A 20,741-nucleotide genomic window follows, 5' to 3' on the forward strand; every position below is an offset into this window, starting at 1 on the left:
GGAGGAGGGGGCGAGCGCTAGGGATGCGATAGGTTCAATTTTGAAAAACGAGTTTTTTTAGTTCATTACATATTACAAAAGTTAATCTTTAATCCCCCATTTCCTCTTTTCCAACTTTGTTCATCAGCTCTTTAAAACCATAGGGGCTATCCATAAACCACGTACACCAAATTTTAGGAATCTCAGACCTCACCCTCCTCTCCCCGTAAACTTTCGCCTATATACAATTTTGAACATTTCTGTAGAGCAACTTGAACCAGACCCCCTTTAAGTCTACGTGGTTTATGGACAGCCACATAGTAAGGAAAGGTTCAATATAGAGATGTTCTTTACGATCCCTAATTACATATCGCGTCTAGTTCTTTATAGAGCGCTAATATTTCAATTTTATAACTTGAGTAATAAAATTTTTCTAAACTCAAGCATGACCACGTGGTATTTGGACGACCCCAAAAAGCAAATCTGCTTCATTACGATGTCTATTTATGTGTTTATGCGTATTTTGAAATAATGGGCACATGCATTTAATAAAATAAGATGATAAAGTGTCCAAAACGCATAATTATCGTAATTGATTTTTCGTTTGTTTGAGAAACAACCTAAGTGCATGATTTTCAAAGTACTGTAGTTATTGTTTAAAGCATTATTATGATCGAATGATGGACTCAGATACCTTGTTTTGTGCATTTCTAAAGATCCTCATACTAAAATCGCAATGCTCCAGGTCAAAATTTCGAGGAAATCAGTTTTTTGTTGTTTTCCAACAATTGTGTCGAATGCACTTATGCGGTTTCTCAAACAAACGATTCAATTAGGAAACACCTCTTCACAAAACTAACAATTGAATTCCTATTCGCATGCATTTTATGCCCAATGAATGACTAGGGGTGTTCAAATAAAATTTGATATGTCTAAACATTTCAGATAAGTGCCCAACTTTGCCTAACAAGGGTGGAGGACCATTTGGGCCCTGGACAGATTCTGACCACTTTGAGCTGTAAGTCAGCCAATATTGTAGCAATTTACTTGGAGTTTTGCACATCTAACAGTGTAAACAAATCAAGTCATTTGTATGGATGTTTCTTTTTCAATGAGTATTCATGATTTGGAGCAATTTGCTAGTGGAATCTAAGTAAAATATAGTGGGAATTTGAAGTTAAAATCCTAATGGAGTTTGGAGATAAATACTTGGAAAGATATCTTGGGTATCTAAACTCGAACAATATCTTAAATACAAAAAAAAAAAAAAATAAAAAAAAAACTTTTGGATTCATTTCTCGTGCAGCTTGTTGATGATTATTACCCCTCTACTTCCCACGATTGATCTAGAGCACCATCGATTTTCGACGAACAAGCGGAATTAGATAAATATGTTGCAATACTTTTTAGATTGTAATCTCATTAGGTAAAGCCAAATCCTATCTACTTGTTTCAAAAGTGTATTTTTTTCGGAAATGCTTTCTTGGTATAGGAATAGCCGTTCAAAGTCGTGGGAAGGAAAGGGTTAAGATAAATTTAAAAAGACAGAGGAAAATCTAAATAAATTCAAACATTAATTATAAAACTTTCGTTGAATCTTCAACGATTGAGGAAACTTAAAAAAAAAACTAGTATTGATTTGCGAAGATCAAATTGATAAAGAAGTCAAAATTATGGCCACGCCGATTCACACCGACGCCGCAGAAAGTGCTCTCGGCGTCACGCCGATTACGCCGCCGCTGAATTAAAAAGCGCCAAACGCCGCCGCCGACAGATTTCAAATCGGCGCACATCTCTACTGTAAGATGCTCTAATATCGATTGTTTGTCAGATACATGAAGAATATGATGTGGAAACATCAACTACTAGATATTTACCAATCAAGCTAAAGAAAGCTTGAAATCTACAACCTTCAAAGAAATGATAGATGATTGAAATTATCAGAAAATACCCTGTAAAACTCACAAAGAATGCTTAAGAAATATATGCGGTAATCATTGAAGCATCCGCAAACTCGATCCACAATCCGCTATCCGCAAATTCTAAAAATATAAATACAATCATCTCTAGTTATCCCTTTCGGGACGAAGCAGCACAATCGTGCTGTTTTTCGACAGTGGTTTTACACATTTTTTTCAATTGTTTTTTCGTCAAAATATGTGATGTAAATATTTTTTATGATCGAGTTATTACTCTAACTTGTATTTCTGAGCCTCAGCTTTGGTTGGGATTGTTTATGAAGAACGCCACAGTAAGTTAAACAAAAAAGTAAACAATCACCCTAAAAGTTGAAAAAGTTTTATCTGTCGTATTTTTATAAATATCTGCTTAATCCAGGTATGCAGAGTTAAAATTCGATAGAAAAAGAGTAGTTCTGCAAAACGGCGAAGAAAAAGTGGTGCTTTGTTGAAAAGCACAAGATTTCTGGGTGGTCAAAGTGGGACCAGCACAATTCAGTAACAAATTTTGAAAACGACGTATAATCAATGGTGTAGCATTGATTATACGTCGTTTTCAAAATTTGTTACTGAATTGTGCTATTCCGTTCCCAAGGCGGTCGAAGTCCCATCGGAAATTGCCAATTCTTAGGCGTTTTATAGTATAGAATATTGATTTGAATTATTAAATCACTACAAAGTGAAAGTTTGTGAAAGCTTAGACGTATAATTTCATTTCAAGGAACACTATATCAGCTTGTACGAGTTTTTTAAAGAACTTTGAATACTTGGGTGAATAATATTACTCCATATTATCGAAATCATGAATTAGATTGGAACAGGGATTTGCTGTTCTTATTATCTTCTTCTTATTCACTTCTATGGTTTGAATACCCTGTCAAGCTGATCTCGTGTTCCTAGATTTGAAATTATACGTCTAAATTTTTACAAACTAACACTTTGCAGTGATTTAATAATTACAATAAATCTTCTGTACCATAAAATGACTTAAAGTAGACAATTTTTAGCAATTACTTAGAGAACATCGTCCGGCTTCAGGACGGACCAGCACAATTGTGCTGGTCCTAATTTGACCCCAAAAAGTGCATAGGTGGATAAAGTAGCCGAAGTAAAGAAAGTTTTATTGTAGAGGACGTTAAGTTTATTAGAGAAAATTTGAGATAATCATTCTTTTATGGTCCGTCACGAAAGGGATATTGGGCCAAAAATTCTACCAGATAAAACTGGACTCAAGATTCTACATGTTAAGCGGACCTGATGTTATGGTTGATGTGCATGCTCTTCTCACCGAGGACCTGGGATCAAAAAACCAGTACCAAAAAAAAAAAAAACAAAAAGTATTTTCTACCTTCAGGTCATTTGATTCGGGACTAGCCTAGGATTGTCGCTTTATGAATCGTACATTTATAATTTGGCCAGAAAATTCTACGGGATTTCTTATTAACGAAAGGAATAAGAGCTTAACCGTGAATAGCGTTTCGTCATACACAGACCCGGATCAAGGATTGCCCGAGGTCCGAGTGGATGCGAAAGTCCCTTGGTGATGAGCATACTAAAATTTCTTTGTTTTCAAACAGTATTTGAGCAATAAGAAACATAAAGTTGATGTGTAATAACCAAAAAAGGTCTTTGTAGGGGGGCCTAAAATGTGGGGGTCGGAGCCCGAATAACCACCCCCAGCCACCCCTATCCTACCCGTACATCCAGCCCTGGTCATACAGATGTAATGGTAAATCCCTTTCAAGAGTAAAACACACTAAAAAAATAAACTATTTCAAAAAAAAATGTCCGAAAACACAATGAACTTGTTTTCGAAGTTTATTAGACATTCCGCGGAATTCCGTTTAATTTCGTCAAAATCTATTTTTTGAAGGCGAAATTTTTAGAATTTGACGAAACGAAACGAAATTTAAAATCATAAATTTCGCCTGGTTGAATTCCGTGGAATTCCGCGGAATTTCGTTTTGAGGTGTATTTGGCGAAACTTTTCGGTATACCGCATAGCCTTAGTAATTCCACCGGGCATTAATTTCGGGCTTCCTCTACCCAGCCAACACATGAACAATAGAACACATTTTTGTGATAAGCGGTTATAACGGCTATGATCTGTGTGTCCTTGTACCGACTTGTACCCTTTAATTCCGCCCTATTTTGCTTATCTCTTGACAGATACGCATATTAGAGTGGGTCATCGTTTATATGGCAAAATGAAAAACTCAATGGTATCCCATCAGATCAAAGCTTTTTTGATCCCATTTCAGGACCCAAATAAGTGTGCAAAATTTGGGAACGATCGGCTATGTCTACGTTTTGCGCATCGCGTTTGAAGTTTGTATGGGATTTTACATGGGAAAACACACTTTTTGCATTTCTCACATATCAAGCTCAAATTTTTCTAAAACCATGTACAGTGACCCCACACCGATGAATCACCTTAATTTTTGTACACTATTTATGAATCACCATGTTGATCAAATGGAGTGATCCATAAACTATGGTCATTTTTTCCGATTCATAAATTGTGGGGTCACTGTAACCATGTAACTGATGATTGGCAGAGGAGCTTTTTAGTCAACAACTGTGAAAGTGCTCATGGGAGCTGAGACGCAGGCTTTGCCCCAGTCACTGGGGACGTTCCGCCAAGAAGAAGAAGAAAACCTAAAATCAATTCAATTGTGAGTAACAGTCGCATTTTTTTTTAAAATTAGTCATGTGGTTATGCACATAAGGATGTTGAAATACATACACCACTACACCAGTTATTAAATGATGTCAAATTTTGGATGTTGATTGTTGATATTCAGTAGGGTGCCTGTACCAGTTATCGCACCACCTAAGAAAAACTATTTCTACAAAAATAAGAAGAAGACCGACGAATGTAAACAATAAGTCAAATGATTGATTTGTTTTCATACTTTACAGGAAAAATATAGAAACGGAGCCAAAACTACTTTTAGTATTTATTACGACGTGTGCCAATGATAGGAACCCTGTACCAGTTATGGACACATTTGTTAATTTGGGTTCCACTTCGCACTATTTACATGCTTTCCTTATGTGAGTTGCCATAACTGGTACACTATGGCGAAATAGGGTGCAAGGAGGCCGAAAAGTTAAGGAAAATGATTTATTTCTACCATAATTTGAGCAAATTGTGAAGTTTGAATGATTGCAATCATCTTTTGTGATTGTGATCTGTTGTTCACGATTTTTTTCTTGTTGATTTGTATCTTTAAAGGTTGAAAATCAACTATGGCGAATTTGAGGTACTATAGCCATAACTGGTACACTGAGCCTATAAGTATTTAAATTGTTTTGTTCGATCGGTGGTGTACCTACGAGACAAGATAACAACAGCTTGTTTGTGTAATCGATTGGGGCATGTTTTTATGCTTCTGTGTATACGTTATAATCATCGTTGTTATTGAATCTCGCTTTCAGTATCATTCGGGTGTAACTCCGGAGATCGATTTTCTCTCTGAACGAACATGTATCCTTATGGACTTACAACAAACTGAACCGTAAAATGTCTCGGAAAGATTCTTGATTTATCGTAATAGGGAAGGTACAGTAACCCCACACCGATGAATCGCCTTAAGGACAGACTTGTTAAAATCCCAAAATGGCCGCCACAATGGCCGACTTGGGCACCTACTCACGATTTTGAAAGCACAAATCTCTTCGTAAACAAAGCCAGCGCAACTGAGCTTCTTATTTTAAGCTTATTACAAGTGAGCAAGAATGGAATAATAAAATGCAGTGTTGTTTGAATCTTGCTTCTTGAAATTTGTGCGTTTGAAGTTCTGATGCACTGTTGAAGCGGGATTTCAAGACGTTTGTCCTTAATTTTGTACACTATTTGTGAATTCCCTTGTTGATGAAATGAGTGATCCATAAACTGTGGTCATTTTTGCCGATTCATAAATTGTGGGGTCACTGTAATAGGTAAAACAGAATCTATGAATCTATCACTGCGATTACGCACATTGATGCTTAGAGCCAAACATATTCGGCATTTTATCGATCAATGATTGGTTGGCTAAATTTCAATCTAGCAAATGTCCACAATTCGCAAAGCTAACTCTTTTCGACAACTCGTTCTCGATGGTCGTCTATAGTGGTGCTATTAAAATGCCACTAGGGGTTGGAGACGGCACGGGGTCAGCAGATAGGAATGAGTACGCAGAAAATAGTACGGCGGCGGCGAGTTCAACGACCACAACTTGTTGGCTGGCGATGGAGAATGCGAATGCGAATGGTGGCGCCTAGGAAAACAACTTTCCGATACGATAAGTTCAGTGAAACAAATGAATAAATGGATGTTACCATTTCATTACTTCAGTCTTTGTGTGTGAGGTGTGGTATGGCTACGGGAAGCGTGAGCCCATTAATCAAATTAAGTGTACTCTTAGTTTTAGTTTTTTTTTGTTGAACAAAGAAATTAATTTTAGTTTGGTCACATACCGACTGTGCAAAATTTCAGCTCGATTGAAGAAGCTCGATAACTGAAACTGGTTTAAGTTTCAATAACCGAACGGAATTTGATAAAACTGTGGTAAAGGGCAGATGCCAAAGAACAAACTGTCTGTTCAAATAGGAAGCATGCCGTCAATGAATATAGAAAACATCGCGCTGCAACAAAAATGCATGCGGTTAAGAACGCATTGCTGTTGAAAATGGTGCGTGAACAGCTAAATTGGTGTACGCTGCGATTTGTAGTAATCTCTTGAACCGTTTGAACCGAGCGAACGTATTCTGTATTAGGATCGGTTTAAATAGGGGCCATCCATATACCACGTGGACAGAAAATGCATGGTTTTCGACCCCCTCCCCCCTCCCCGTGGACAAGCGTGGACTTTTCATTGACCCCTACCCCCCTCCCCCAATGTCCACGTGGACATCGAAAAAAAGTTTTTTTTTTCATATTTTCTAAAACAAAAATGAAAAAGTGATTTTGAAAAGTTTTTTTTTTTAATATTGTTTTTTTTTTCTTCTTCGTAAATAATGTCTTAAATATAATTGAAAACTTCATAAAATACAAATATTCTATAGCTTTACATAGAATACAAACAAGTAGCACAAAATAGGTACCTACAAGTTTTCAACGTTGTTTTTAATTCAGCTTAATGTTTGCGAGAGTGATTCTTGCTCCAGTTGATGAACAATTTTCGTCAAACGGGGAATTGATTGCTAAATGTTTTAGTCTGTACAGCCTCTGGTTGAGGACGGTGTTTTTAGAATGTATGTTCAACCTATGATTGTCTGATTGTTTTGTTGAGATAAGGTAATTTTAAATCTTAGATTTTTGTTGAGATAAGATCATATTTCTTAGATTCTTACAAAAAAAAAAAACAAGATTTACAGCAACTACAGGTTTAGACTTTAATATCCATTAGAAACATCTTAAATTTTAAATGAACCTAATTACAAAAGTTTTTGAGATAAGCCTGCAAATCCCTACATGTATTTTGGAACTTTGAAGTAGTTTAAAAATTTGATATGAAACTTCGAAAAATCCATACAGAACTTCAATGAAAATTTTCTGACTGAATCATCAACATTTGCATGGTCTACACTCCATTTTAAATCTACAGAATATTCCTCGATGAAGATAACTAAGTATTTGATTAGGAATTCTGATAATTTAAAACAAATTAGTCTGTGAATCAATACCATGATTTTTTTTGCTTGTAGAAGTAACTTAGAACTAAAAGACAATGTATAATAAAATAAAATGTATAAAAGAACTGTTGAAGAGAATCTCATCAATAATGCGACATAATTTGTTTCGTTTGTAGATTCTTGTTTCCTAATTTAAATGTCAATGTTGTCCACGTGGACAATTGACGAACCCCCACCCCCCTCTCCGTGGACAAGCGTGGACTTTTCGCTAACCCCCTCCCCCCTCCTAGCTGTCCACGTGGTATATGGACGGCCCCATAAGGGATATTTTAAATCTGATGAACACCGAATAAATAGCGGCGGTTGCAAATAAATTGTCTAGCGAATGCAGTTGAATAGTTCAACATTGTTAGTTCGAAGTCTGCGTTCCACGCGTGTTTCAGATAAACGTCACCAGAACGTGCTTCCACCGCTAAATTTCCATCAAATTGACCGACAAATCAGTAGAGGAAGTCAGTACGTGATGCTCCTACCGGAACAACCCCATTTCGGTAAATAGCAACACAAGCATTCAAAAATGTTATAAATACAACCGCCACTCCCTCAATTTCCTTTAGTTTTTATAAATCAGGTCTTGCAGGTCAGGAATCCGTACATGATGCAGCTCAACATCGCGTCTGCGATCTTGACGCTCTTCCTCACAAGTGCAACCTGCAGTAGACACAAAATAGTGGAGAAAAGCCTCTCCAGAACCGGAACCGAATGCCGTCAGTATGACCCTCCTTGGGACTGCATGGCCCGTTGCCAAACGCTACTCACCCGTGACTGGACCGATTCTGCCGGAATGCAATCACCGTATGATCGCTTCTTCCGGCCAGATCCGAACGATCGGTGCAACATGAACCGTACGCAGCGGTGTTTGCAGGATAAGCCGTCCACCATACCTTACGGGAGAACGTGTGTACGAGCGAATGAATCTGTTCAGTGCTTCCTGAGTCAATTTGGGGAGGTGATCATGGATCAGCCTAAGTACGTGGCTCCAAGTCGGACGCAGGAAGATGCTATATTTTTCGAATGTGGAGCAATGCTTGGGTTTTCGCGACAACGAGTTGCGGAAGTGTTGTACTATGGACAGTTTTCATTGCCGGAAGTGAGCTGTCTGGTACGGTGCTTCCTGATCAGGTCGGGTCTGTACAGTGACAATGAGGGTTTAACTTTGGAGCGGTTCTATGTGGCTTGCGGAGGATATGACGAGGAGTTCTATCGTAACGTGACACTGTGTATAGCGAACGTGGAGTCTGCTGGTTTATGTGACAAATGTGCCAAGGCTCAACGGTTAGCACTGGAGTGCATTGGCAAGCAGTATCCTCTGCTGATACCTCTTTCCACTACTAGTAAGTAGATGCCAAGTTCATATTTGTATTCGATATAATGTAATACTTTTTTTTATTTAAATTTCAGACATTGATTCTGAAAACAACGCTGGACGAGATGTTAACAACTATTACACATCCAATTTTAATTTCTACATTGGTGACACGATAACTCAAGTTCTTGGCCCAGTACTGGCAGTTGGTTCAACTATCGGTGGTTGATGGAAACAATTGGGTTGTTTAGTGAATTAAATATTGCCATTTACTTTAGCCTAATTGAAAGAGCTCATTTTTTTTAGGTGATTTTATTGCGTTCCAATTCCTTTGTTTTGATGGTTAAATAAACAAAACAGTTTTAATTTCCGTCGATGGAATGACAGATCAATCGATGAAGTGATAGTTCAGCCGAACTAAAAAAATTCCCCATACAGACTTGAAATGCATTTTGAAAATAGCTCCCGGGCATCAAAAATGATGAAATTTTGCATTTCGACTAATTTTTGGACGGAGATTCCGATTATGCAATAATCTGGATACCCCTAAAGAACCCAATTGAGGTAACCAGGAGACCTTTAGTATAAATTAAAACTGCAAATGACGACGAATAACTGACGAGCTTCACGCAGAATGATTGGAAATAGACAAACATGGCCATCTACGATCTAGATTATACTTAGTATAGGTTTTCAGAATTACAAACTAAAGTTTATCCGCTGAAACCTTTTTTTCGACCCTCGAGTAATTCAACTTTGGTTTTCGCACACATTTATTTTGAAAATCTGTACCTTGGAATCCGATGGTGATATGAAAAAAAAAACGACTGTAAACGAGTTCTAGGAGATTGATTAGGCTTTGTAGAAAACATTCCAATTTTTTTCGTTCAAAGAGAAAAATCCATTATGGGCTTCATGGCCGTGCGGTTAGCGGCATCAGTCGCTTAGGCGTATTGTAAGTGCCACGGAGTGAGGGTTCGATTCCCGCTCCAGCCGGAGGAAACTTTTCGTCAAACGAAAAATCCTCCACTGGTCCACTGGGTGTTTCCGTGTTGTCCGTTGACTAATGTTAGTGATTTGTTCAGCCTGTGCAACCTCTGGTTGAAGACGATGTAGTGTCTTTTTTTTTTAAATGAATCTTAACCCTTAAAATCCGTAGACGAATGGCTACTATCAAAGATCATGCAGTAAAAAATAAGTTGATCTTCCAATATTTGGGTGCAGCATGCTGTGATTCTTTTAGGGATTTTAACAAGGATTCCTGAACAAACTTTTCTTAGTATATACCCAGTAATTCCTGCCGGATAACCACTTGAGATTCCTTAAGGAATTCTTGCTGGTATTACACAAGGATTAAAAAAGACACTCACACCGTCTTCCGCCAGAGGCTGTACAGACTGAACATTATTTACACTAAACAACGGACATTGTATACGACACGCCTAGTGGTCTAATAAGGATTTTTTCCAGTTGACGAAAAGCAGAAATCTAAGACTTATTCAGAAATTTCTGTTGAAATACAGAAAGTCCTGTTGAAATTCCTCAGGTAATTTCTGGTAATAATCCTTCAGGAATGCTTGATGAACTCCTAAGAGCAATTGCTGTAGAAATCTCAGCTGATATTATTTTAGATATTCCAGCAAAAATTCCTGAAAAAAATATGTGTAGGATTGTATACTAGCAAGAATTTCAGCTAATTTTCCAGGAGAAATACCTAAAAAAAATCCTTGAACAATCTCTGGAAAAATCACAGTTGAAATTACTATAGAAAACCTTGGATTTGTGTTTAAACCAGGATTTGTGTAAGAATCCTTGTAGAAACCTTTTGGACAAATCTCAGTAAGAATTTCTAGAGAAATCCCATCAGAAATTTGTGGATGCATTCCAAGACGATTTCTATAAAAAAAACCCTTGGATTCCTCCATGAGTGCCTCTTTGCATTGTTCTGTGGATTTCAGGAACTCCTTTAGAAAATACTCTAGAAGGGCTCACTGAAGATTTCTGCAGATGCTCCTTTTGTGATTTTACAGTGATTTTTCAGAAGATTCCTCCACAAATTCCACTTCAAAATTCTTTAAAAATGCTTGCTGGGTTTTCTCCAGAAATTCCTCTTGGAATTTATACAAAAAATCTTCAGGGAGTACCTCTACACATTCTTGTTGGGATCCCTCGAATTACTCTTGATAGAATTTATTCAGCAACCACTGCTGTTACTTCTTCATGGATTTTTTTTTCAGGAATTCCTTCAGAATTTCTCTAAGGATTCTTGCAATAATGCCTCTAGGGATTCTTCCAGGAATTGCTCTTTGTTACCCTTGAGATTTTTTTTGAGAGTTTTTGTTTAAATTGCTCCTGGAGTGCGGAAATCCCAGCAAGAATGCTTGGAGAAATCCTGGTAAGAGTTCCTGAAGGAATCTCAGCAAGACCTCCTGGAGGTATTCCTAGAGGAATTCCTACACAGATCGAAAAAAGAGTGTTAAATTCTGTGACATATGATGCACATGATTGGAGCGTGGGATATCACAGAAGTTTACATGACATATCATGTAAAAGTCATAAAATATCATTTAAACTTCCATTATAAGTCATGTAAATCAGCGTGACTCTGTGTGTTTACATGACATATAACACAAATTTACATGATATATCATGTAAATCATCATAAGAGTAAGTTTACATGACTAAACTGAAGTTTACATGACGTGTAAATCTCATTATTTTTATCTGTGTAGAGGAATCACCGAAAAAATCTCTTAAAAAATTATCTGAATGATTCCTGAAGGAATTCTTGAATAAAAATCAATGGAAGAACTCCAGCAGAAAATGAATGCGGGATTCCTCCGAAAATCCTTTTCAGGATCCATCCAGGATTTTTTCCTGGGATTCTCCTTCAAGGATTCCTCTTGCACTACATCCAGTAATCAGCAGCGATTCCTTCGAAAACTTCTTCTAGAATTTGTTCAAGAATTCTTGCTGAAATTTCCAAGAATATTCAGCAGGAATATATCCTATTATTGCTATTGAGAGTGCTCCAGGGCTTCCTGGAGGATTCTTTGCAGATATTGCATCGGAAACCCAGAAAAAAAATCCTGTAGGATCCCTGCCTGAAATCTCTAGAGAAACCCCAGTAGCAGTCCCGGAGCAATTCCAGCAGTAGTTCCTTAAATTATCTCAAGAGGATTCCCGTATGAATACCTAAGTAGGAGAATTTCATGAATAATTACAGCAGGAGTTATTGGAGGAAAGCAAGAAAATCCTAGTAGTGGTGTCAGAAGAAAACTTGCACTCTTAGAAAAAATCATGTAAATTTAAGTTCACTTGGATGCACATCAGGCTTGATAATTCTCCTCGAAATCAAAAGAGTTTTGCAACATACTCTAGAGTGGTGTTTTGCCTCTGCCTCGTCGCGAGGGAGCGAACGAACCCCAAACAGAGAGGCAATAAAAATTGAGCGAGGAAGAGGGGAACGAAACAAGAGCCGATGATGATTTCGGATAAAAGAGTGCGATTTTCGCCTCGAGAGTCTTTCTTTGTATGGGAGTGGAACTCGCGAGAGCTTTTTGAAATCGCTTCCTCATTTTCTCGCGAGGGAGTTTCTGTCAAGCCTGATGCACATAAAAGGAGCGGCCCGTTTGACACAAATTTGCGTCTTCTATCACAAATAAAGTCGAGCTAGCAATCACTAGAGCCAAAGCGAGAGATAAAACATATGTAAGTAAAATAATGAACTGGATTCGAACTCTGGTCCGCTGATTGAGAGGCACATACTACACATCTCGACTGTATCACCGAGTTGAGAGACAAACGATAAATGTAAAACTGTTTCTACCTATATGGTCAGATAGGTTTGTTGACATTTTGTGCAACCAACTCGAAATTACACGATGAATGTAAAATTGAGTCAAATTTACCATTCAATCATGAAATGTTTACGTACGTTGATGTTTTACGTCACGTGTAAATTCCTAATTTTTTAAGAGTGTGGGTTAGTGCTTGCAGAACGGAGTAATGTCAAGAGGATTTTTTTTTTGAGGAATCCTTGTAATAATTCTTTGGAGGAACCACAGGAGGACCATGGGAGAAATCCCTTCAGATTTCTTGATATGAATTTCTAGAGGGTTTTTCGGAGCAAAATTTGAATGCAATCCTGGATGAGTTATTGGGGAAATGTTCGGAAAAGTTTCTTGGAGAAATTTTTGAAGGAACCATTGAAGGTATTTATTTAGCCATCCCTGTGGGAATCCCCTCGAGAAGCCCATCAGGTATTCCTAGAGGCATTCCTCTTGGATTTTCTCCAAGGAATTTTAAACATATTCTAATAAATATTTCTTCTGTGATACTTTCGTGGAATCTGTGGAGTTTATATCTGACAATGAGCATCTCTCAGTGTGTTAAGAGTCTTATCCCTCAATATGTCAACAGACAATTGATAACGCACGCACATTGACCATCCGAGGTAACGCCTACGCTATCGAGTGACAACTGCTGACGAGATCATAGCAAGCCGCGACTCTTCCTCTTTCATCGGTCAGCGTCCGACCACGTCGGACGCACAGTGTATCGGTTCGCTGCGCTGGGCGATTCTCATCGAGAACCATCAGCCAGGCTTTATTGCGATTTTTTTTGCAATAAAACTAAAATAAAGGTGAGAATCGCTCAGCCAGGTAAGTTAAACCAAAAGTGAATTTAATTGAAAAATGCAGTATTGTGGTAAAGTGGTAGGTATGAGTTTTCTTTTTTCGTTAATGGACGTCTTGGGTAGAAAAATATAAAAGACGCGTTCCGAGGACCGTCCGAATGGATTGATTTTTTTGTATGCCAGAAGACGTGTCTCGAAGACCGTCGAATTTGTTGTGTTCGATTCGAAGCAAAAGACGCGCCTCGAAGGCCGTCGTGAAATGCAAAAAAGGACGCGCCTGGAAGGCCGTCGAAAATGCAAAAAAGGAACGCGCCTCGAAGGCCGTCTAGAAATGGACAAGACAGGCGCGCCTCGAAGGCCGTCGAGGAAAGAGAAATAGTGACGCGCCTCGAAGGCCGTCGAGGAACTCAACAGAAAGACGCGCCTCAAAGGCCGTTGGAAAAAAGGCGGGCCTCGAAGGCCGTCGAGAAATGGAAAAGACGCGCCTCGAAGGCCGTCTAGGAAAGGAAAAGAGTGACGCCGTTGGAAAATGCAAAAAAGGGATGCGCCTCGAAGGCCGTCTAGAAATTGACAAGACAGACGCGCCTCGAAGGCCGTCTAGGAAAGGAAAAGAGTGACGCGCCTCGAAGGCCGTTGCAAAATGCAAAGAGGGACGCGCCTGGAAGGCCGTCGAGATGTGAAAAAAAAACGAGCCTCGAAGGCCGTCGACGAAAGAGTGATGCGTCTCGAAGATCATCGGTAGATGGAAAAAAGAAACACGCCTGGAAGGCCGTCATGAAATGGAAAAAAAGTACGCGTCTCGAAGGCCATCTAGAAATGGAACAGAGAGACGCGCCTCGAAGGCCGTCGTGAAGTGAAAGCAAAGGCGAGCCTTGAAGGTGCCGGAAAAAGGAAAAAAAGGGCGCGTCTCTAAGGCCCTCGTGAAATCCAAAAAAAAGTTTCGAGTAAAGAGAAAGAGGGACGCGAAGGCTATCGAATTGATTTGGTAAGTCGAAATAGAGACTGAGGGACGCGTCTCGAAGAACGTCGTATTATAAAAAGATAATTCTTGAAGAATCGGAAGTTGGACAACGAAGATTGCTATAATCACACATGTTGCCTCGAAGGCCGTTGGTAAGTCAGTAGAATCGCTGGACGCGCCGTCAAAATGATAGGTGTTCATTTTGCAAAGCAGGACGACGTTTCGAAGAAGTTCGTGAGAAAATTTTAGGTTGAAATGAAGAGGCAATAGGACAGATATAATTGAATGTAAGATATATTCTTTAAAATGTAGACCATAGATAGTGCTCGATTCCCAAAACCGTTTGAGAGTGCACTCTGACCATGTTCATACTGAATGTTAATTTTTATTTTCCGGGAATAAAGTTCCTGAAGTACTTGTGCACGAGAGAAAATTAGCCAATTAGTCGTTTTTGAAACCGAATGTGGACTGAACGGAACGGCAGTGACACCATTTGCCATCGCTCTATTAGAAAGATGGGAATAATCGAGTCCATACTATATTATGAACTTGTAACATAGGCATATGTTTGAATACTTTAAGTGCGCAATGGACTATTTTTCTTTATCAATAAACATACAGTTGGATGTATTATAGAATTGACGATTTATTGCCACCTTTGGATTTCCACGACGACGGCAGATCCTTTGACAAGAAAATAACTTTGACAGCGGTCACCAAACCGTTGGCTACTCTGATATATCATGGCGGCTGTCCGCTAGTTGTGTGAGTGGATTGCAAATAGAGTATTAGCTATGTGTTATAACTTATTGTATTATGAGAAAACTTGCTGTGGAATTTAGTAATGTGCTGTATCGCGTAAGCCTTCGATTGAATTCGCAAGCCTTCGGTCATGAAATTCAGCGAAGTAATGCAAATTTTCAGTAAAAAAGGCAGTAATGTCCTACATTTGTTAAATCCCTTGGTAAGAGATTTTTTTCTTTTTTTGTTGAGGGAAAAAGGGGAATGTGGGGTTTATATCTGACAATGAGCATCTCTCAGTGTGTTAAGAGTCTTATTCCTCAATATGTCAACAGACAATTGATAACGCACGCACATTGACCATCCGAGGTAACGCCTACGCTATCGAGTGACAACTGTTGACGAGACCATAGCAAGCCGCGACTCTTCCTCTTTCATCGGTCAGCGTCCGACCACGTCGGACGCACAGTGTATCGGTTCGCTGCGCTGGGCGATTCTCATCGAGAACCATCAGCTAAATTCCCACAGAATCCTTCAGAGATTTCTCCGAGGTATTCTATAGAAATTCCTCTTGCGATTCATTCAGAGATTTCTTCAAGGATTCCTTTATTTTTTTTTCTTAGAGTACCAGCAGAAATTGCTACTAGGATTTCTCCAGGAATCTTGTGGGATCTCACAAACATTTTCAACAAGGATTGCTCTAGAAATTCTTATTGAGAGTAGTAAGGCTCTCTCCTGGAGGATTCCCAGCAGAAATTGCCTGAGAAATCCCAGTAAAACTTCCTGGTGGAATCGATCAAACATTTCTGAATGTTTCTCTGCATCCCCCTGGAGCAACCACAGCAAGAATTATAAGTCGATTCTCAGTTGAAAATTTTTTAAGATTTTTTTTTAAACTATTGTCATATAAAACCCTGAAAGTATCTCAAATGGATTTTTTGGAGCATTTGCAGCTGTAATGACTAGCGTGGGCAGCATTTTCTTTTTTTACTCATTCTTCTGAACAAGCACGAGAGAGAGAAGGATACATTCCGCTCTTTTTCATGCTTATAAAAGATAATAAGTCAGTGAAAAGAAAAAAATCCTCAGAAAAAAAAAATGTACGGAAATTTCCGTATATCTACGGAGTTGAGCGTTTTCTACGGATCGACGGATCCGTAGGTTAAATTTGCGGAAAACTCGTTTTTTCTTCGGAAACCTACGGAAAGTTACGGGAAATTTACGGATTTTCCAGCGGAATCTACGGAACAAAACTTCTGAAATTCTTCCCCAACACCCGCTCATCTTTTTTCATCTCCGAAATCACTTGCGGACATCACTGCCAAAACTGTTATTCAAAGATGCGGTCGAAAAATTAACTGATTTTTTTTTCATTTCCCTTCTTTAATTATTATGCTGTTCTTTTGGGTTATTTTGGAACGTTGTAAATTGTCATATAAGTTGAAGTGGGTTTTTTTTTTTCATTTGACATGCTTGAAAGATGAACTTAATGATTACACAGCGTAACAAAAAATAACTTTTGGTCTGTCTCAAGAGCAAACTTATGTGTCTCTGACAGATTTTGGGCCGCTGAATCCATATCTGGGCTCAGATTTGCTCCAGCACGTCAGAATTTTGAGCTATACCCCAATTTATAGGGCAAAATATGCGATTTTGGGCTTTTTTGACTGCCAGCCATTAAGCATGAAAATATTTTTTTAAGCAATCAAAAGGTAAACTGGTCAATTAACCTCTAAATTAACGACTCATGCAAAATATTTTGTTTTACCAAACCAAATTTGATAGATTTAAGCATTTTATGTTAGTAAGTAAACTTGCATGCAACTTTTGGAGGGTGACTTGTATGGGAAACATCGTACCTACCATAAATCACTTAAAACTATCAAATTCGATTTGGTAAAACGAAATATTTTGCATGAGTCGTTAATTTAGATGGTAATTGAGCAATTTACCTTTTGATTGCTTAAAAAAATATTTCCATGCTTAATGGCTGGCAGTCAAAAAAGCCTAAAATCGCATATTTTGCCCTATAAATTGGGGTATAGCTCAAAATTCTGACGTGCTGGAGCGAATCTGAGCCCAGATTCGTATTCAGCGGCCCAAAATCTGTCAGAGACACATAAGTTTGCTCTTGAGACAAAAAAATGTTGCGCTGTGTTATTGATGTATTTGGCATAACATTTGTTAAGAAGGAAGTTTAAACATGAACCCTCCGTGATGAAGCTTATGCGTGAAACTGTTGAGTCGCTATGAGACATCGACACAAACTGAATCTGGCTTTGACAAAGGCAAGCTGAATTTCTGAGAAAAGCTTCGCTCAATTCAACTTAATTTGATCCATTTGTCCAGTCGAAAGAGAATCATCTTCTCAAACAACTTCTGCAGACAAAACAACATAGCGATTGGACGGTACGAATTATGATCTGATGTCGGTATCCTGGATTTTATGATAGCTATTATTCTCACTTGCCTGTTGTTCCAGAAATTATCGCCACGATTTTTAACTGGATTTTTTTTTTCTAAATAAAGTTAAAAATTCAAAGATTTCTTCCACGATTTCACCCTATATTTTTTTTAAATGACTCATCCAGGAATTCACTCGATAGCTGCTTAAAGTGCTATGTCAGGAAGTCTCTTTGGAACTGTCCAATAAATTTTAACAGTTGCTGCAAATGCATTATTTCAGTTTTTTGGTAGTCGTAAAACTAGTGTTTTCCTGACATGCATGAAGTAAACTGTTTGACTTCAGAGCACTGCCTGTTGCATGTTACATGTACAAGTAACAAAAACTTGCTTATGAAATAGTGCTGACGACTTTCCATGAAATACACGGAGTATAGAAAAATCGATCAGATGCGTCCGCCAGTCCACCTAATTCTCTTCAAAATTATGAAGAGGAATATTTTTCCTGTACTAAAGCTACTAAAAACTGTACGTGCTACATCCTAACTTAGATACCGCATATACTGATAAAATAAACTAGAACGTACACCACCTCACAGTAATTAACTGGCAACCTACGGCAGCGGAGTTATAGTTGCAGAACTGAATCCAAAAAAGCGATAATCTTCGACAAGAATGGTCCAATTTGGCATCTTGATATCAACGCTACTAGCACAGCTCGTGACGGCTTCCGACCGACATAAGATCGTCTACAAGAGCCTCCAACAAGCAACCAACGAATGCAACCAGTATAACGTCCAAGGGGGCTGTCTGACCCGTTGCGTAACTCAGATCACCCGTGACTGGAACGACACCCTCGGAATGTCCCCTGTGTACAGCCGTTTCTTCGAGCCGAATCCAAACGACGTCTGCAGCAACAACCGCACCCAACGATGCCTCCAGACTAAAAATGCAACCATTCCTACGCACAAATCCTGCCTCCGAGCATCCGAAGCCGTTCAGTGCTATCTGGACCAGTACGGCGAGGTCAATACGATTGTTCCGCAGTATGTTCGATTCACCACCTATCAGGATGTGCAAAACCTCTTCGATTGTGCCGCCATACTGGGCTATTGGAATGTAGAACAGTTGGATGCGATATTGAGAGACTCGGAGTTCAAGCGGCCAGATACGCGATGTGTGATTCGCTGCGCTATGATCCGGTCGGGACTGTACAGTGATGCGGAAGGGCTCAATATGGCGCGGTACTACGTATTGTGCGGAGGGTACGACGATGGCTTTTACCAGCGAGCGGCTGAATGTGAAGCTCGTTTGCGACAGGAAGTTCCGTGCGAGGACAAGTGCTTACTGGCTCAGCGAATGGCCAGTGAATGCATTGGGGAAGATTACGAAACGTCAATCATGCAAAGAAAGGGCAATACGTATAACACGATCTATGCTATACAGGGCAGTGATGTATACAGTGAGTATTTTCGTTTTGTACTTCAGATTTTATCATGAAATCATGTGAAAAATTGTATTTTTCTATCTCTTTCAGACATTGATGGTCAAAATGCGAATTCAAACGTCGCTATGACATCCATACAGCGTGATAAAACCGTCAACATTGAGAATGTCAACTCTGATTTTTACAAATACGGCGATACTGTTAATGTAAATAAATAAGCATAACACAGGGTACTGACAAATTTAATATAGATTTATGCATGAGTATTCTTGAAGACGTCCCTGAAAATACAAATCTGTAAAATAGCTTACCTTCCCGATCAGGCTAAAGCCGGGGTGGCCTCTACTGTACACAGTAGCCGTCTCCATTCCTCTCGGTCCATGGCTGTTTGGCTCCAGTTCCGCACTCTGCGTAGGGTCCGCAGATCGTCCTCCACTTGGTCGACCCACCTAGCTCGCTGCGCTCCACGTCTTCTTGTTCCGGTCGGATGACTCTCGAGAACCATTTTAGTCGGGTTGCTATCCGACATCCTGATGACGTGACCCGCCCACCGTAGCCTCCCGATTTTCGCGGTATAGACGATGGTTGGTTCTCTCAGCAGCTGATGCAGCTCGTGGTTCATTCGCCTTCTCCAAGTCCCGTCTTCCATCTGCACTCCGCCGTAGATGGTACGCAACACCTTCCGTTCGAAATCTCCAAGGGCGCGCTGGTCCTCTGCACGTAAGGTCCATGTTTCGTGCTCATAGAGGACAACCGGTCTAATCAGCGTTTTTTAGATAGTCAACTTCGTGTTACGGCGAACTTTATTCGATCGTAGAATTCTGCGGAGTCCAAATTAAGCTTGATTCCCTGCTGGTATCGTTGTCGGCGATCAGCCCAAGTACACGAATTCTTCAACCGCCTCGATTTCATCACCGTCGATATAAATTCGGGGTGGCGGGCGCGGTGACTCCTCCCTGGAGCCCTTTGCCATCATGTACTTTGTCTTCGACACATTAATGACTAGTCCGATTCGCCTGGCTTCACTCTTTAGTCGGATGTTCGTTTCCGCCATCGTCTCAAATTTATGAGCAATAATGTTACGTCCTGCAGTTTGGGGTGGCCGTGACACATCGTTGTGTATTTAAACTCCCAGGAGTAAACAAGAACACATTAAAACGTAGACTTTATTTACACTTAAAATACTACATTATAGAGACGCGACACGTTTACAGCACGGCGGTTACAAAACTTCTAATTCTAATTGACTGCTTTGTGCATCAACCGAAAGGCAGACATTGCCTTCGGTGAGCGAGCAGTACAGGGAGAGACTGCTGATCAGCTCAGTGGTTCCCAACATCTCCCCCTTTTATTTGGTTGACGGAGTTAACCATAGCGACGGTCTTCTTGTTCACGAAGAGCGATGATGGTTGCAAGGCAGCGTTGATTGCATGGTCGGTGATCACGATATCGGGAAACGATGAAACGGACAACATCGGACGTCCATCGATCAGACCCTGGTTGACCATCCATTTGAAAACGCAATAATATCAATATCATCAGCAAAACCAAGCAGCTGAACGGACTTCGTGAAAATCGTTTCACTCGTGTTTATCCCCACTCTCCTTATTACACCTTCTAACGCA

At 39.5% G+C, this 20,741-nt stretch overlaps 2 protein-coding genes across 2 annotated transcripts; both read left to right on the forward strand.

Annotated features, from left to right (window-relative positions):
• Positions 1 to 7,923: 7,923 nt before the first annotated feature.
• LOC109408375 (general odorant-binding protein 45) lies at positions 7,924 to 9,160 on the forward strand. The gene is made up of 2 exons (XM_019681676.3): positions 7,924 to 8,953; positions 9,021 to 9,160. Exons 1-2 carry the CDS (start codon positions 8,215 to 8,217, stop codon positions 9,152 to 9,154), a joined length of 873 nt encoding a protein of 290 aa, XP_019537221.2. The 5' UTR covers positions 7,924 to 8,214; the 3' UTR covers positions 9,155 to 9,160.
• Positions 9,161 to 18,293: 9,133 nt separating this feature from the next.
• Positions 18,294 to 19,339, forward strand: LOC109426498 (general odorant-binding protein 45). Its single transcript, XM_019702025.3, has 2 exons — positions 18,294 to 19,131; positions 19,207 to 19,339. Exons 1-2 carry the CDS (start codon positions 18,345 to 18,347, stop codon positions 19,332 to 19,334), a joined length of 915 nt encoding a protein of 304 aa, XP_019557570.2. The 5' UTR covers positions 18,294 to 18,344; the 3' UTR covers positions 19,335 to 19,339.
• Positions 19,340 to 20,741: the final 1,402 nt, after the last annotated feature.

The sequence above is a fragment of the Aedes albopictus genome, chromosome 3 (assembly GCF_035046485.1).
Source record: "Aedes albopictus strain Foshan chromosome 3, AalbF5, whole genome shotgun sequence".
In the NCBI taxonomy this organism is placed as follows: Eukaryota; Metazoa; Arthropoda; class Insecta; order Diptera; family Culicidae; genus Aedes; species Aedes albopictus.

What these genes read in the sequence shown, in the direction of transcription:
- LOC109408375 (XM_019681676.3), top strand. Translation starts at nt 8,215, where the DNA reads ATGATGCAGCTCAACATCGCGTCTGCGATCTTGACGCTCTTCCTCACA. An exon ending in GATACCTCTTTCCACTACTA is followed by an intron (nt 8,954 to 9,020) that starts GTAAGTAGATGC and finishes TTTAAATTTCAG; the next exon opens with ACATTGATTCTGAAAACAAC.
- LOC109426498 (XM_019702025.3), top strand. Translation starts at nt 18,345, where the DNA reads ATGGTCCAATTTGGCATCTTGATATCAACGCTACTAGCACAGCTCGTG. An exon ending in ACAGGGCAGTGATGTATACA is followed by an intron (nt 19,132 to 19,206) that starts GTGAGTATTTTC and finishes TATCTCTTTCAG; the next exon opens with ACATTGATGGTCAAAATGCG.